At 41.3% G+C, this 19,149-nt stretch overlaps 1 protein-coding gene across 1 annotated transcript in view; it reads right to left on the bottom strand.

Moving 5' to 3' along the window:
- Positions 1 to 19,149, bottom strand: part of ctdp1 (CTD (carboxy-terminal domain, RNA polymerase II, polypeptide A) phosphatase, subunit 1) — a 64,425-nt gene that overhangs the window by 16,399 nt on the left and 28,877 nt on the right. Inside the window, exon 12 of the mRNA XM_070847035.1 lies at positions 16,724 to 16,977. Coding sequence (XP_070703136.1) covers positions 16,724 to 16,977 — 254 coding nt within the window. The remainder of the gene's footprint in view (positions 1 to 16,723; positions 16,978 to 19,149) is intronic.

The raw sequence follows: 19,149 nt of genomic DNA, 5'->3' as shown, positions 1-19,149 counted from the left end.
CCTCGGGTGCAGATGTTCTAATTGGAAAGCTCTCGGAGTCTAACTTACAATACAGGCATGGAGATAACACGCTTAATTCCCCCATCATGGTCTCCATTAAAAGACGAGGAGTGAACCGTACCAAACCCCAGCTACTCAAATGTAACGAGCATTACAACGAACCTCTAAGTGTTTGATATCTATTTCCATTTAATACATTAACCAAGTTAATGTGCTTCTTGCCTAAACAGTGATCTCACAGAACGGAGCGCTCAGCATTAGACTATATTCAACAGACTTTTCCAGACTTTGGCTCTACGTGAAATCTAAACAGAAATCTAGATTCTTGACATTTCTGTGTGACTTGTGTTTTAATTCCTGAAAATGGCTTAAAACAAGAACAACGCCCTACTGTCTTCCATTTCTAGTCTGCACACGCCTCTCTTTGTGATTTCTTATGTTTCAGCTACACTGAGTCTGAGGACAAACAAACTGAAGGGCATGATTTCGGTCTCAGAAACGGAAGGACGCGATAAAGCAGACACTTTCGAAATTAGCAGCGACGTGGGAAGCATCCAAGCGGTCTGTAAAGTTTCCCCATTTCTCCAAAACTCCAAAATAATTCCACACCGCTAATGTATTCCCGAGAGGGGAGCAAATATCCTCGTCTTCATTTTCTTGGCTGCTTGCCAATATCTGCCTGGCACTAGAACTGCAACTGTAAGAAAAATGTATAATGGGAACTTCAAAATAAAAGCGTATTCGTCTTAAAGATGATGATATAGATCAATGTTTTCACTTTGCATCAATGCTATTGGATCGTTGATCACTGAATCGTTACACTTCTACTTAAAATCCAATTAGTTTTTTTCTGCATATGAAAGATACCTGATACTTTAAGATACTTGTGGAGTTTTTGACCTCTCTGAAGCAGTGTTTTAGATTTTAGTGGGTCTCAGTTTTCTTTATTCTTCATGTAGGATTAACAAAGGTAACAAAACAAAACAAAAACTTGTACAAAGCTTGCTTGTTAACGAAAAACCTCAAAGGGTGTCTTTTAATGATTGAAAATGTTGTATTTGGATCTTTATGGAAAAGAGTGTATATTGTGTTAAGGCCAAAACACATTCACAGGCACAGAGACATCAGTCACAGAGAAGATGCATAACAGCTGTGTGTCTCAGCCATCAGGCTGGAGTGGCAGAAGGCCGATGATTTAAATGGAGCAGTCGCTGTCGGAGGCAGGTTACACTGGCCTTTTGGAAATTACGCCTCTTACTCATTCGTCACAAAATGCAGAGGACCAGATGTGTACGTTGATGTATGTTTCATCCAGCTGCTTTGCTAAATCAACTCAGTAGGAAAAAGCAACACCTTGCAAAGAAAGCCAATCATTAGAATATCCAGCACACTGGATTTGTTTTAAGCTTTCATGCTGCAGATAGATAATTGGTGTTACACTGTTTTAAGTATAATGCCCACAAATAACCTTAGCAAGACAGGAATAATTATGACTAGCAATAATTACACAACAGGCTCTGCGAAGGAATTGAGATTTCACACTGAATGATTAAAAGCAGTAGAACAAGGACAGACATTTCAAGAGAACATGAAGTCCATATACAAAGCTTTCTGTTAATCCCCAGTAAAAGGGCAGGGTGCCAGACTAGATAGCCAGCTCCACGCGGAACTATAGCCTGGAGAAGAAGAATAAAAATGGTACTGGGGTGGGAGAAAAGAGCAAGGCAGGACAGAGAGTGAGAGGAAGAAAGCGAGAGAGCCCAATTCACAGTGCGCCAAGATGGGCTATATTTTTATTTTTCCCTTTCATCTGGGCCAAAGCACACACTGAACAAAAGGCGGTGAATGCTGATGAGACCAAACAGCCCGAGCACGTTGTTCCTGCGCTGCTGTTTGGAGAGGAGAAGGACGAGCAGTGGGATTTAAATAATTGTTTATTTCTATTGCTCCTACAGTATTTTAACTCAACAGCAGAGCAGTGAAGATCAAGATGAGGTTTCTTTTCCGATAATCAATATGATTTGATTAGATTGTCGGAAACATGCTCTCCATCAGATGTAAAGTTACAAATGTGGAGTTAAAAAAAATGTTAATACTGCATATCATGTTATGCAACTATGCCATTAGCAAGGCTGAGGTGTTTTCACCATGCAGCTGTGAACACCATGAACCTATCACCAGCAATCACAGTGTGTGTGTGTGTGTGTGTTTCACTTGTCCAGCAAACAGCCCTTTATCAAACACATTCTGAAACAATACACCTTGTACAGAATGTGAAAAGCTTATTTAATTTGATTTAGGAGCACCATCCACATGCAACGCATCACATGCATATGCATTTTCTCCATCATAGCTGCATTACCAATTACTGCTTTTGTAATAAACAGACCACTTAGTAAAACAGCAATGTGTTGTTTCATTTTGAATAGTTTTCGATATTTCATTTTGCCGAGATCAGTTCATAACATTTGTGTTATTTTGTTTTCTGGCATCATGATGAGCGGCATGCTTAGCATCACTTCTGGCACAGTAAAAATTAAAAATAAATACCAATATTGCCAACCAATAAGTCTTTCACCTTTCAAAAAGTTGTAAGCAAATCCTCTGTTTTTTTTAAAGTGTTGTAATTGCAGTTACACACTCACACTCTTCAAGTTAAATTACTCATTAAGCTACTCAAAAAACCAAAATACATCTAATATTGACAATAAAGAAAAAGTGCTGTTGATTACCAAACGTGACTTATTCTGATGCCAGAGAACAGAACACATAAGAACTTCAATAAACAAACATTTTACCGCCTTTGAATTTCTGTACAGCTTATATATAGAGGCGACTGTAGTGTACCTGCTCTGCCTGCCCACGGGTGCTACACCTTGGGGAACATTACAGGTTTGGCTGCTGTCTTGATGGACTCTCTGAGCTGAAAAACGCTGAACACAAGACGAAGGAAGTTCACAAACAAAACCTCGTGTATAAAATGTTGATACATAACCACGCAGTTCAAATGAATGAATTAAACTAAAACTCCACGACATGATAACTTGTGTATCCCAGAGGCTTTGTGAGACATGTGGAGATTCTGCCATTCAGGTATACAGGTTCCCGGGCTCAACTCTTTATGCTGATATACAATGTTATGTTATGTTATATACTATATTTGATTAAGAGACATTGTTTCAACCCAGAATGTTTATTTTATAAAATATCTATTCATCATAAAACTGGAGGGCATATTTGCAAGTCACACTGGGGTTTCTGGTTATAAAATTTAGTAGCACTGTCTCCAAAAATGATCACGTAATGCGACTAAATGGCCGAAAGACTGGAGCCCAGCTGATTTTGCTGCGGCCTGAACATAAGTGGTACTTTGAAAAATAACAGAAGTCACACTGGCTGGGCCGTGAGGGGGCAGTTGCATCGAAATCTGATGATGTGATGCCAGTCAAGTATGGTAATTTAGTGTAGCTGCACAAACTGTTTACCAAGAAAAGTTGCTGCTGGCGGAGAACTTCCATGGTGTGAAAAGCATCTATTATTTCATTCGGGAAAATCTGAGTTCTAGTAGGCGGCCAAGGCTCGCTGCAAACAAACAAGCCATCAGTGACTGACTTTTTACAGTCAGCAAGATGACACTGAGACACAGGGAGTGGGCCTCAAAACAGTGATACAAGTGTGGGTTTTTATCGTGTACCAACTTAATCAAAAAGGCATTTAAGACATGTTAAAGTGTCATTTGGTAAGTGTTATACAATTACGAAACACCACCTGTCTAAATTCAGCTCTATCAGCTGCAGAGAAACCCATTTCCACAAATGCACTTAAAGTAAAGTCTCATTTCAGATGTCCCAATTTGACGTTTTACCAACATTTAGTCCCGTTTTGCATAATTTCGTGGAACTGCAATAAAAGAGCTGAAGACAAAGCCGCCCTGTAGAACTGATGGCCTTAGTGTAACAGCTCTGCCATTCATTATTATTATAGTTTAAAAAAGGCTTTGAAGTTTCTAACACAGCTCATTAACTACTGATTATGCCTTAACCAATATATATTGGCCTTGACTGGCAAAAAATGAGAAGAAATCAACTGCCTTTACAACATTATCATGTGTTGGCGTAACATACATGTCCTCTTCCACCAGTGAATCATTTCTGATAAGACACTGCCGAGGTAAAATCTAAGAAGTTACTTCTTTGTTCTCTTTGTTTCTGTGTCTTAGGACGGCGAACGCTCTCTCTTAGCTTTACCGTCTCACATCAAGGCAGAGCCACAAGTCTTCTGTAGACACTCGTCTTCTCACTTAGCAGTACTACAGAGCCAGCTGACATATATCGGCCACCGGACGCTGCCAGGAACACTGCTCATCAGTCACTTATCCAATGCTCCATCATAAAACTCGGATGGGATGGATGGATGGATGTGTGTTTGCGGTCATCATGCCACTAACACACCGCTGTTAAGCCTCACAAGCCAACAGTGGTAACTACTGCTATTTTTATAAAGCAATAAAACTAATTAAGTTTTTCCAAGCTTTCCTGTCTCCTTCACTTAGGCTAGCTATGCTAATGTTCCTTGGGGTGGCAGAGGGCAAATCATCAACCAAACAGACTCCTTCTGATTGCTGTGGGGTTGCTGTTAATGCTTCCATTAATGTTTCTTGCCACCATGTGCCGTTTTGGGCACAAACCCTTCTTCAGAAAAGCTTTGTTCGTGTGAGCATTATCTCGTGTGCAGGCTATATTTTTCACATTTATTCTGTCCAGCACCAAAGATTTATTGTGTTTGGATGTGCATGCTTCCGCAGCTTTGTTTGGGTAGTGTAGCTGCTGAAGAGGACAGATGAAGCAGCATTTTGATGAAGCTTTTGGTCTAAGAACATCCCTCTTTTCCATGTCACGTGAGATCCTATGGATTTATCTTATTTGTCTAAAAATCACTATGTCTGTATGTAGAGAATAAAAATCTCAAGGGTGAAAAACAAACTGTCTGAACAGAAAACAAGACAGGAATCTGTCCAGTTAGACTGTTAGATCTTTTGCCTCTCTTCTCCCTGTGGTTCCTTTGCATAAAGCATCACAGACCGGCTGGGCTGGCAGACATGAGTGTGCTGTATCCAGCTTAGTGACATCACATTGGATGACTTCTGGAAACCAAGTTAAACTTTTTCAGAGTCCTTGGTGCCAGTTTGAGTTGCCAAATTAAAACTCAAATCGACGTCGTGGGTTGTGTAATGATGGGGATGACCGAATGAGACAATGGAGCAATCAACCAGAATAGCTTTTGTCAGTCCAACGCTTCACCAGGGTGGAGGTGTGTAGTCTGGAAACCCTGAGCTGGATAGACAGGATAGAGGTGAAACATTTTCTCCTGGAAGAAATTCTGTATTTTATCAAAGAAAGAACAAGTGATATCTGCTGAATAAATTGGCCTTCCTTTGGAAGTGGGGAAATCTGAGAGCAGTGCTTAAAATGATGGGCTAATGTGGATTTGGTTCTAAATGGCTGGTTGGTTGGTTTTATTGATTAAAAACAACAAAACAAATACACCAGTGCTGTCACAGCAATAACTATTTTCATGAAAGAAAAAGTCACAGTGATATCACAATAAAGCCCTGAGGCTTATTTCCAGTGCGGTCCCTCTGGGGATGGGGTGTGCGCAGGGGAGAGCTCAAGACAACAAGAATGACAAAAGCATTTATCAAATTCGTCGCAGTAACATCAGTCACTCCTGCAGTGCTTCTTTGGACAAATGGGAGACAAATTGGGGGCTTTGACTCGACTTCTTTGTATTTAGCTGCTGACCACTAGAAAGAGAGAGGACTCCGCATCAGATGTCATCCTGCAGCAAAACCAAACTATGAACAGATTCATCAACCAACTCATGCCTCTTCTCTCAGTGAGTAACTGTAGCTCTCATGTAATACAAGGGAAAGAATTCATTTCTGCGGTAATCACTATCATTTTCTTGATGCTCCAGACAAAGTGCCCAATTAGAGTAAATTTGCCACAAGCAATTTTTAATGAATCTCGGGTGCCAAGAACAACAGGCTGTACTTGCTGCTGGAAATGCACCATTCCCAAGAAATTTAGCAATGATGCCAGCATGAGAGAGATGACAAATGAATCTCGGGAAGCCGAGCCGGTGGGAGAGGACTGTTATTCGATTTTACAGATACAGAATAGAAAAATTACTTTCACACCATGGGACCTATTCATCAAGGTTATTCTTCAAGGTGTGCTGCATTACACAGCCTGTAGTACAGCCTGCAGTATGTCCTCGTCATTTAAAGTACACCAGTTGCAGTGACATATGGATCCTGCTTATACAACCTATAAAGCAGCAATGGTTTTTACATAACGTGCATCAGCCTTCCCAGAGCCTATAGCACACTTTATCAAGTGTCTACAACTGCCTGCAGACCAACATTAGTACTGCCAAAAACCACAACCCTCTTCAGAGGTTCTGCAGTATTCACCAAATGACATTTAAGACTTTTTAAGACGTTTTAATACCAAACAGGACCGCTAACAACCACACTAATGTTACTGTCTATGAAGGTGAGGAAAAAACAGCTGTATAATTGAAATGCATGACTAAATCGCACTACGTTGGTCAAATACGTGCGAGTGCACATTCCTGGTAGAGTGTGTTGTATGTTGAGAATGAGAACGATGGTGTTCTGCTTGCTATTGCTGGGGTAAAGGATAAAATGATGGTCGCTGTAATAACTTTCCAGAGTTGTAAAATTTTGTCTTATAGTATGATGAACAACTGTGAAGTGTTTTGGAGTCTGATTGGCCTTTAAAGTCATGGGCTTTATCCCTGAGACCGACCTCTCCGGAGCATATTCAGGTTTTCAATCAGTAACTGTAGAAAACCACAGACAGTCTTTTTTTGTTTAATGGAGTGCTATTTCCAGTCGAAACGCCTGCTCTGCCCTGCCTGGACCAAAAAACACAGCACTGAAAAAGTAGGTGAAGACGCAGTTCTTAGCTTTCACAAGTCGTGTGGACACAGTATTACTTCATGATGAACATAAAATTATGTTGTGCTTGTATATAAATCCTATGCACAAGCTTGTGGTGAGAGACACCGATGTCCTGTGCTGTAGGTAATTGACCAAAAACATAGCACAGTGGACTTGAGAGTGTGACAGGCCATAATAAATCTCAGGAGTACTGAATGCATAAGGTAACCCCTGGCTTTATCCATTCATATAAACCTACTGTATAACAAATACTGCTAAAACAGCACATACAGTAAAACTGCTCAGACTATGCCATCGCGCCAGAGGCAAAATACATCCCGTGCTGAGATGCGCTCCCTTTAGTTTAACTACAGCAGGCCATTTGGTTGAACTCATTTCTAAAAGGTGCCTCAGGTTTATTGCCGTGGCACCAAAAACATCCACTAAGAACATACTGTGCATGCACCATTATGTCAAATATTTCCCAGGGCGCCAGTTACTAGTAAACAACATGTTACTTAAGAACAGCCTCCATGTCCACGTGCAGAGGCACACGCTGACGAAGCACCTACGACAGACAGATTTTCCCACTAGAGTGGCTGGTACATACTGTAAAGTCCCTCAGAACTGTGGTCTCTGCAGAAAACTTTCCTTTCATAGCTTATCGTTTTGTTTTATGAAGCAGAAACTGTGCTCTGAATCAGATTCTTGACAATTAAATATTAATATCAAGTTTTAAACAATAACCACTGAATTACAACCAACAAAGGATACTAGGGCTGAGTGTGCCACTTTCAACTGCAATTCAAATTTAAAGACAGTAATGTAATGATATTATGTCTTATGCTGGAATCTGAGCTAAAGGTTTAGTTGCAGACCCTCTGGCTATAATGGAAGCTGGCATTAGCCTGTCCAGCCTGATGGTCATTTCAACAGCAGGACTGGTTGATATCACTTCAGCATTTGTGATTTTGCTTGGCACCCACATATCATGGTTAATACTCTGTAGACCAATGCCACAGGCCAGGGGTTTAATTCACAGAAAATAATTGCAATTTAATTAATTAGATATTTTGTTTCCAATTCATTCAGTCCTATCTTATGCTGTCCTTTAATGGGACATGTAATGTAAGAGGGCTAAAGGGCCTTTTCACATTATGCCCCTCACAGCCACAGCTAACAAACGAAAACCACACATTGCTGTATAAGAATTCTTGAATTCGGCAATGACTGAAATTTTATTCGTGATTGGGCCCTTTCTAAAGCAGAAGGATTTTAGAGAATAATTTAGGCCAAATTAACTTTATCACTGCCTGAGTGGAATCTGGGGAGTTGTCGCAGCAAAAGACAGAGAGAGAGAAATATCTCACAACAGGCAGCAAATTGCTTGTATAGAGAAGCTTTCGAAATGGCTTGTCCCACAGCCTACAGGTCTGTGACTATGCTGTTGATGGATAATGATGCTGCCCTTGGTCCCACAGGAACTACTGGCAGATAGCCCCCCTTGGCTTACCCAAAAACTTGAAATTTTTGATGAGGAGGATGGTAAAAAGCAAGAGGATCCAGAGCGGCAATCAGGACTATTAATCTTTAAAATGTAAGGAAAGTAGGGCATCACCAGCTTTTATCCTTCACTGGAGACAAAAATCAATTCCTATGCTTTATACTACAGTCTGGCCTGCAAAGAAGAGCGAATATTGAGTGACTAAGTGAGAAGGGCAGAGACGCAGGGAACTAACAGTGTGTGGGGGGGGGGGGTAGCGTGAGCTTCTTGGTAGGTCCGAGGCGTTTTGGTGCTCTGGGTTTCATTCATGTTTAATCGGCTCTCAGGCTGTAGCACCTCTTTGATCGCACACAGTGGGAGACGTAAGTTCATGCTCTGCTGTGCATCTATCCTTTGATTAATAAGAAAGCACAATGTAATCACTGGCTTCTCTTCGCCAATTTGAATAAGGTCCAGTCCTCAGACGTAGCTGCAGGACACCCGTCTGTGGAGGAGCACTGCCCTCCGCTACGTTCCTGAAGGGTGCCGTTTGAATATTCTCTACTGATGGTACCAAATGACAACACTAAAAAGAGCATGAGAGCGAAACGGAGCTAAACGAGAATGAATATCGGGCTTCGTCAGGTGGAATGAGCTGCAACTGCTGGATGTGTAAGCAAGCAACCCGGGAATTCTTCATAAAGACGCCAGTATTAATTACTATTTTATATTATTTATTCAGAGGAGACTAGACTATTGGTTTAGAAAATACCTGGTGGGTGTTGTTCTTACAAGTCAGTCAAAGAAGATTTCAAGTACAAACAGAAAATTTCTATCTCCTGTGGTTGGTCAATACATTTAATTAGTTAAACCTAGAAGCTCTTCAGCTGCACTAACCGACAATTACATGTTTTCAAAATGATTGATTACTTTGAGTGGTTAAAAACTGTTTCTCTGATAAGATCCGGCTAGTACAAACCTTCACATGGTAAGCCTTCACTGCAATTGGTGTCTCTTTTATCAAATGCATTTAAGTCTTTCTTCTTCTTTGTTCTACAAGCAGCTTCATACAGAAGGAACACATGTGTGGCCATGTATGGGGGGCAGAACACAGGAAAACCAGCTACCTCTGGTTCAAAACACAACCAACCAAGAGTCGTCCGAAGATGAAACACATTTTGAATTTCACACTTTGCTGTGTGACAACCTGAGTGGCAAACTTTATAACCCATTTGCCTCCTCCAACACCTCCGCTCTGACAATGTTATAATAACATGCTCACTCAAGCTGACAAGTTTCCCACTTTCATTTTCACTCTGGAATAAATACACTCCAGAGGTACAGGGTGCAGGAAAGAGGAGTGATGAAACATCTGAATGGATGTGTATCACCTACAGAGACAGGAAATTAAAAGTGAGTGGAACTGATAGCAGCAGACGTGTCTGAGCCGTGAGTGGGTCTAATTGCTGTAAAAGTCAGAAAATGTGTGATGTAATACGTTTAGTGATCAAAGGACAAAGCAATGGATGGAAAAAGTTAGTGGTGAGAGATTAATGAAGTAATTAATGAAGGCTTTACAAACTTCCCTCATATGTCAGTGTAGTTAAAATTTCAGCGGCGCAACATCAGTTGCCTTTTGCTTAAAAGATAACAGCATGACAGCTGATTGTTTCTAGTGAATTCTGTCCCCCCCGTACTTGGTTAAGCAGACTATTTATCAATGAGCAAACAAAAACCAAACACCACTCAATCAATTTAATCTATCGGCTGTGACGCACTTCACACTATAAGAGTGCTTGTGTAGACGCATTCAATTGTGATCATCTTGGTAGTAAACGTGTAACAGTAGTTAGGAGCAAATCCCTGAGTCATGCATCACACAGCAGCAAATGTTCACACACTAATCCTCAACTGGAAGCCTCTCTTTGTTGTTTGGCTTCAGCTCCATAAGCAGTCTGCAGCCTCAGAACTCCCTCCTAATGAACTGAGTACAGTGCTAAGCAATCCCTCACAATGTAAAACTGCTTTTTATAAACCATACCCAAAGACAAATGGCAGCAACCAGAGCCAACGCCAGTAGAAAACGTACGTAAACTTAAAGACTCCCTGAGTGGTGCAAGTGATCAGCGGCCCAACCTGGCTGATGGAGTTTAAACTCTTTAAACTCCTCCCGCCTGGTAGGCGCTACAGAGCACTGTACGCCAAAACCACCAGACACAGAGCCAGTTTCTTCCCCCAGGCCGTCACCCTGATGAACTCTCACTAGTCACAGAGACTCAGGAACCACCGTGCAATAGTCCCATACCTCTACACATTTGCACAATACTTGCACTACATAAATGCACCACACCTACCTCCACTGTATATACTGTTGTTATGAGTACTTATATTGTTCTGTTCTTCTTATTGTTGTAGTTTATTTCTAATTTTCTTACTGTACATAGAGAGACAAGTTTCTTCAGAGTCAAATTCTGTCTTTGCTTGTACAAACTTGGCCAATAAAGTTGATTCTGATTCTGAATACATCGACAGTGACAATTTAAATCAGCATCAATCCTGCCCTTGGTTTTATGAGTGAAACTGGGTGAAAGGATGATGTAGTGATGGGACATTTCATGTTTTAAGGGCATCATTAGTATAACTGTGTGTCCAAGAAAACATGGACATGTCTATCTGCCATTAGCTGTTATTAAACAGGAGAACCAAGAGACAAGTTCAGTCTGAAAAGGAAAAAAACCCTCACAATCCAAGGTGAGGGGACAAAAATTAGATCCAGCCCAAGGCCTACATATGCTTTGTTAGATGTATCCTTCAGGGTTGCAGTTTCTACCACCAAAGAGTATCAATTATACATACTGTTCATATTACCTTTAGAATAATTGCATTTGAGAAACCTTCCATTTTGGTGGTTCAAATTTTACGGCCCAAGACTTCCACTAGCCTGACGTATGAGACGCATGATGAGATGTAGGCAAAAAACATTTATATCGCCAACTTCTGTAAAACTTTTAAGTAAGGCACTTCTTCTGACACAAAAAATCAAACCACTTCAGTCTAACAAGTGCAGTACACCAATGGCCTGGAACTGCGACTGCACCGCTTCAACCAGGATGATGAGTTTCTGTGAGCCACTGGGAGATGGAGGTTCATCCACCTTTTATATCCACCCTGCAACCTCCTTGTTAAATCTTAAATCTGTTAGAGCCCTAAGTGCCACTGCTCATCATAAATCATTCACATAAATCCAGACTAACAGCTAATGACTACCAACACATCCACTCGTGGGCTGAAATACCACCATGCTGGACATTTGAGTTATAGAGATGAATCTAACCTGTGTTAAAGAAACTCAGTGTCAAGGAGCACAAACATGAGCACAATAGACGGAAAGTTAAGGCAGTTGGGGTTAAGCCCGTTCAAGGCTGATTTTGATTGGACAAGGTCACTTAGCTTCCTTTTTCTCAGCAGCTCAGTAAAGGAGACAGTAATGGAAGGGGTTATGCTTGAAACACATCAGCAATGACTCTGCCCTGCATCATACTTCATTTGCCAGTCATGCAAGTGGAGCTTTGTGGCATACAGCAAAACAAAATGACAAAAATATTACACAAAATGACATTGTTTGTTATGCTTTGACAGGCCTGACTTCTTAAAGCAGCATACTTGCTCAGTACTGTCTGCATGTCATAGCTGGCAAGCTGTTAAAAACTTTCATCTTAAATCTTCAAATGTCTGTGAGGCTGTTAAGACAAAAGGATGTCAAACTGACATGTGAATTCTCCCTGGTTTGTGTAAGAACATATAAACTACCATGGCACTGCAGCTACTGTGCATATTTTCCCCCATTTTCTAAAGAGGATCGGACCATTTTTGGACACATTTATAGAAACAGCGTCTAAGCTGTAAACCTCTGGGTGGGTGTTTTAACTCAGTGGTCTGTCCCTTTACACTCAGCATCTGGATGGACCCATCGAGCTGGACCACTAGACGCCCTTAACGTTCATGTAATGTCGACACCTGGGGAGTCAGTCCGTGGCTTAGTTGATACTACGAACTGTTCACATTGGCACACCCATACAGAATATGGCGGATACAGACAAGTACTGACATTGTCAATGTCTGAAAATAAGTCGGAGGACGGAGGACACTCCATATTAACCTCAGACGCAGATTCTTGCTAGCCCATAATGTGCTAACAGAGTTAAAAAATTAAGCAAGTGTAAAGATTTGTGTGAATATGACTTCTTACAATGTGCAGGAAGATAAATCATCTCCGGATCACCATTGTTGAAGCCAATTTGATTTGCCTCCAACAGTGGTTGCCAACGCTGGTCCTTGGGACCCACAGCACAGCTACATTTCAACAAAACCAGATTGTTGCTTGCTTTAACCTGGCACTGTGGGTGTAAACTCCTCCATGCTTAGTAGGATGGATCTCAACTGGGAAAAAAAATAAGATAATAAAAAATAAGCAAAACATTTCCTGCGCTGCCTTTTGTGTTTGTAAATGGATTAGGTAGAACGAAGGACAGAAATAAGAGCAACGTTTTTATTTTAGACTGAAACTGGAAAGACAGGCAGGAGCGCACACTGAATGATGGTGGGAACAAAACAGACACATTCACATCACTACAGTATCTTAGCAACAGATGTATGTCTATTTTGTGCCAAATATAAGAAAGTAGTGAAGCCAGGGATGGAGACTGACAGAATGGCAACTATTAAGCCAGCTCCCGAGGGAGTGGAGGTCCCTCAGAGTCACATCTAAATCAGGAAGCAGCTATACGACTTCTTCGATGAATCTTAAATTGCCTCTAATGATCTAATGGGCAACAATAACGTCAAATTCTTTTCTCTGTCAGACAGGAGAATTAAATTAACGCAGTCTGGCAGACAGTCAGAGGTGGATGTCAGACTCTTTTTCTTTTTATATAACTTGAGTACAACAGGGCTTTAAAAGACGTGGGAACATATAGGAGGCAAGTCGGGGTCTAAAGACAGACATCTTAAGTAGCATTATGGGAAATGATCTAGGGATTCTGGAGCTTGACCCTTACGGGAGATGAAAGTCAGGATATGTTGTCCTCTGCTGCTTTGATATTGACCGAGTCCCCCAACTTCACGGAGGTGCAATACTTAATTGCTGAAGTAGCCCTTTAAAGGCTATTACTTTTGTATGCCCTACTTTCCTTGAAGAGATCTAATACAAACTGCATGTCCTTCATTCGAGGCTAAAGGGAATGCGTAATTGATGAGGAAATTATATTTTTATTTTGAGTATTCCTTACTCAGACTGCGTAATTGTACGAGATAGCGGGCGAGCTTGTCATTTAATCTATAATTTTTATGCTGGTGTTACGGCACGCAAGGACGTCAGTGCTTGTGCAGTTCTTTTATTTACACAGGGCTTCTGCAGAAATGAGTGAGCCAGTGCAGAGCCAAGGCATTGGGTAGAGGTGGCCAGCTGCGAATTAGGTGCTACATTAGCAAATTTGTGCATGTTACTGATGCTTGAGCATCGATTTAAACACATTTCTTAGCGGGGGGATTCTGACTTGGAAGTTCAAAAACAAAAACAGAACCAAAAGCAATTTCTTGGAAGGACCCAGATGGAAGTACAAGCCAGTAAGGCATGAGTCTTTAAACATCAAACTTCTGTAGGGATCCTTTCCATAATGTTGCCAGACAATTCAAATAACAATTGGAGACTGTCGGTGACAAAAACAAGTGGATGCAATTCCAAAACGTTTTGTACTTACCAGAGATTTTGAACCAAAAGTATGTAGGGTAGTCCAGGGTTAAAAATACTGAAGTTATCCTTTAACCTTATAAAGAATGTCATTGATATCTTTCTATGGGAGGACCCTCAGGCCTACCTCCCAATTTGAGTCCACTATGCTGTCAGAGTCAAACTTAGACCCTTTCCCTTGTGTGTCAGGCTGTCTAATCATGTGCTCCTCTGCACCACTGCACTGACTGGAGTTGGACTTCCAGAGGATTTCAACAACAGCTAAATAACAAAGCAGACAGTGCATTTCAGACTGTACTCATTAGCAGCAACAAAGGTGTCAGACCAGGTGACAGATGGACCGATGTCCCAAAGAGACAATCATCATGGCTCAGGCCGGGGTAGCCATGGATACTGAGCTATAACCAAGGTTAGCGCTATCCGAGTATTATTGGTGTGGAAAAACACCCCAAACAAGGTATCTCCATTTTTTAGGCTCTGACAAATCAGTGTGAGAATGAACATGGACTGACAGACAGGAAACCAAAGTCTGGGTGGGAGGAAGCGCTGCAGTGGTCCAACATGAGGGCTATTATCAGAGGAGCTCAGACTACAGGCTGCGATTTCTTTGTGTGATAGCTCCCATCCTCGCCTATTCAGTGAAACTTTTCTGTACTTGTCAAACAAGGTGTAACTAATCACACCGACTGCTGCACTGCATTGCAAACACTTGCTGGAAAGCGCCATTATTAATGTAATTGATTTCAACCTGAGTTTCCTGCTATGACAAGTAGATGCGAACATTACAATTTTATGACACTACACCTGTCAGTGATGGTGCAATATGGTGATGATTCTCGACTCTTAAATCTCAACTGCATGCTCACTGCAGTACAGAGTAAATTATTTAGTGTCTACTATGTAGTAAGATATTGAGTGAGAGAGAGAGATGTTGGACACGTTTTCAGAATCTGATTCATTCAGCAACAATAAAGAAATTAATTCGAAGAATAAAATGGTATAAAAGCACGAGATTAACAGCATATTGTCGGGGAAGAGAAGAAAAACTGAACTGGCAATGCTCATCAAACACATGCCAGTGAAATCCAGAATATACACGAGTCTATCTTGCTTTCGAGTTCGCTCTCAGTATAGCAGGGGAGCCTTCGATTTTATGTGGAAAAGTTGTGGTGGTTTGGGACCAAAGCTCAACTTGAATTTTACGTTTGCACAAAAAGCCAATGGGAAGTTATTTCAACTCGGTTTGTTACTAGTTTCCCCAGTGTCGTTGGAGCATGACATAGTATGTCTGGGAACCAATTTATTGTATCAGACATCATTTAATTGTTGTGCTATGTATATATTTGGAACTGTTGTGATGCTTGTCCATATACCTGATGAATGTCCACCAGACCGAAACGTTGTAAATTAAATACACCGGCAGTAAGCGAAACAGGGTGCAGGAGTTTTTCTCATTTCTCGATCAAATTATTCTTTCCTCGGAAGCTCCTGTCGCAGATTTAGGTGTGTGGAGACCTTTTACATTTTTTGAGGACCCTATATTGTTGTATTTAGTCGCCAAACCCACTCAATCCCACTTCTCTTCAGAGAGAAACACAACTTCTTTATCTTGCTTATTGTGATAGCAGTAAACAGAAAGCACAGCAAGCCCAACCCCTGACAGAGGAGGAACATGCTAAAGCATCACTGGCCAAAGTTGGAGTTCACACAGCAATGGGCAAAGTTACAAAGATGTGCGAAAACTGCGTAATGTGCACATTATTTGTGTGAGAGGATTAGGCAATAACTGCACATTTGAGAGAGCTGTAAATGTAGCTACAGAACACTGTAATACTGTATTTCAATTACTAGTATTTCATGCCATTTAATATTTTGATTGGTTCCTAAATATCAAAATAAAATGCCCTTATTTCTGGAGAGTTTCACAGACAAATATGCTGAAGATGTACAAAAGACAACTAAATAATCTGCTGCGAGAGGCTGAATCTAACAGCTCAGCTCAAATCAGGCCCGTCCTTCAGCAATAAGAGACTCTCATATGTTCAGGACTCTTCGACTGCCTGCAGTCTGTTTGAAATGTGTCTCTATGGCAACGGACCAGACTGCCTGGCTCCAGAATGGCTGCGCTGATGAAGTGGTGTGGTAATAAGATAATAGTCATTGGAGAAGTAAGACCTGAAAATATACAGTGCATCTGCGAGGACTCTCAATGGATTTAGATTCTTGCCAACCACGGTTTAAGTTAAGCATCCATCTCACCCGGAGGTGTCCGTGTAAGACGCTGAGAATCAACAGTGAAACAGGAGATGCCAACACTAAGAAACAATGAAGGAAACACATAATACTAAATATGTGGGCTATGGAGAGATAGAGAAAAGAGGAAAAGAGAGTTATGTGATATCTAAGCACCACATTTTACTGAAGGAGGACACAAAAAGGGTCAGCTAAGTGGGAACAGCAAAAAAAGGTTATACTAAATGACTAGATATAAGGGAGGATTTTATATCGAAGTTCTGTGTCTCACCTTGACACACAAGGCAGCAGACTGGGTTCACTACACGGTGTCTGGATCCTCTCCTCCACGCTCAGTGCCTGAGGACCAAGTGCCCCTCCTGCTATCTGTCCGGCTCCTGGCTGCTGCTGCTGCTGCTGCTGTTGCTGCTGCTGCCGCCGCCTCTCCTCCTCTTCATCCTCCATCTCCTCATTGCCTGGCTTCTCCTTCCCTCGGCCCTCACTTTCGTTGTCGCTCTCCTCTTCCTCGCCTAAGATGTCATCCACCTATTTTTCAAGAGAGGAGCGTTTGTGAGATATTGTTTTAAGCTTTGGACAGGACCTGCTCATGGGGGCTTTTGTGTCAGTCAGAAGATTGGCGGTTCAATCCCGGGCTCCTCCGGTTCACATGCTGAAGTGTCCTTGGGCAAAACACTGAAGTAGCCCTTTAAAAGGCTCCCAAATTGCTCCCAATTGCTGTGCATGTGTGAATGTTTATCTTCCTCCTGATGGCAGCTTGGCAACCTGCCATCAGTGTATGAATGGTGTGTGGATGTAATGTTTGTGTGGTTGGGAAGAAATGCACTATACAATCAGTGCATTTACCATATTTTATTATTTTGTATGAGACATCCACCTGATCAGAGCCAAGCAATAACATTGCTAGCTTTTGGCAAACTTAATGACAACTTTCATTAGTAGTTAATCATTTAAAGAGACATAATGACATTTTCTATTTAAAGAATAATCAGCTTAAAGTATCACAAAGAGGAATCAGGTGTACCAGCCATTCCCTTGATGCACTGCAGATTCCAATTATTCATCTAATTATATCTGGAAAGTGGTTTTCCTTCTAAAAATGATTGGGTTACACACTGCACTGTAATCTTGGAAGGTGATTAAACTTCATGCCAACAGTTAAAAGTGTCATTTAAACAACAGGAGACTTGGTCATGCTAATACTGTGTGTATGCTATTTAATTTAAAAAAAAGAAAATCACCCAACCACATGTAGCTGAAAAATACTGTCCACTGGACACACTGTGTTATGGTATCGCTATTTCTAAGCTACCTCAAACATATTTTTGGCATTTCTTATTACATAATACGATGATATACATGTCTGTGCTGCTGTATTTGTCGTCTGCCGAGCCGATTTATCAGTCAGGCTAACTTACAGTTGTTGGGGTTGCTTTGACAATTGCAGGATATGGACAAGAATAAAACGTGTACAGTTTAATGCTGTCCAATACATGCAGACCCAAAACTAAGGGTGGAAAATTCACCATAAAATGACATCATCAACAACAACAGGTACATGGCTTTGGTAAGTGGATTGACTGATTTTTTCAACCCTCCCTCCTCAGATGGAATAATGTTGCCATGAGGAAACAACCAAGAGCCAAATACAATAACCGTCCAGTAGGATATCCTGCCAGCTATTGAGAATTGTAAGCTCCAGCAACTCATCAATCTTGTATTCCTAGAGGAGCTCATAACTTGTTAATACCCCAAGTTGTTGACCATTAGGAGCAGGTTAGCCAACTGACAACCATCAGATCAACGGAAATCAGGTGTGAATATTGCCACAGCAAATACGCTGCCTCATGTTCACTGACTCATTAGCAGCACGTAGCTGAGGGAAAACTGGGATTAATGCAGGGGGACACTCCCTCAGGGCGAGAGCCCAGACCATTAGTGGCATCACGCCAGACTCATTAAAGCCTTATTGTTGGTTATTTGGACAGCCAAAGAGCACCTTGGTAAAGGTAGAAGGTAACTGTGCTTGAGGCGAGGCAGACCTGGAAACAAAAAACCCGTCTAACTCTGAACGTGTTAGGTCAGTGTTGTTTGTCCTCCAATTACATTTCCTGTATCAAATTGAAATGAGATGACCCCATGGGCCACCAACAAAGTAGGATACAAATAAGAAGCGGTTTTGTTTGTTCCATAACTGCCTGCCACACACAATTTAAGTTTTCATCTCATCACAAATTGCTTTTTTCTCCTCATTGGCATTTTTCCCACCAGTATCTCCTATGATTGCTAACAATTTATTGACTTGCCTTTTGAGGTTTAAACAGAGGACTATTTTTATGACAGTACATTGAAAATATAAGAGGGACATCGGTTGGCCTTCAGACTGCAGAGTTTCCTACAGAAAAGGTGCACACTGAATGTCACCATGCTCATCACATACTTCTAAAAACTATCTCAGGAAAGATATTTTAGTTAAGCAAATCAAAGAGAATATACATGACACATGGATGTATATGTAGTGAACATTATAATTCACACATTTTATCAATACAAGTACCACTGTTGGTTCTGACTGACACTTTCAGCGCTGCAATTTGATCAATGGGAATCTGTGTGGGTGGGCACTAAACCTGCTGTGTGAGATGTTGTTAGCCCCATAGTCCCTTCTGTGATGTGAAAGCATCCTACATTACTTCCTAC

Source organism: Pempheris klunzingeri, chromosome 16 (assembly GCF_042242105.1).
Source record: "Pempheris klunzingeri isolate RE-2024b chromosome 16, fPemKlu1.hap1, whole genome shotgun sequence".
Taxonomy (NCBI): domain Eukaryota; kingdom Metazoa; phylum Chordata; class Actinopteri; order Acropomatiformes; family Pempheridae; genus Pempheris; species Pempheris klunzingeri.
This window is presented reverse-complemented; position numbering and strand designations above follow the sequence as displayed.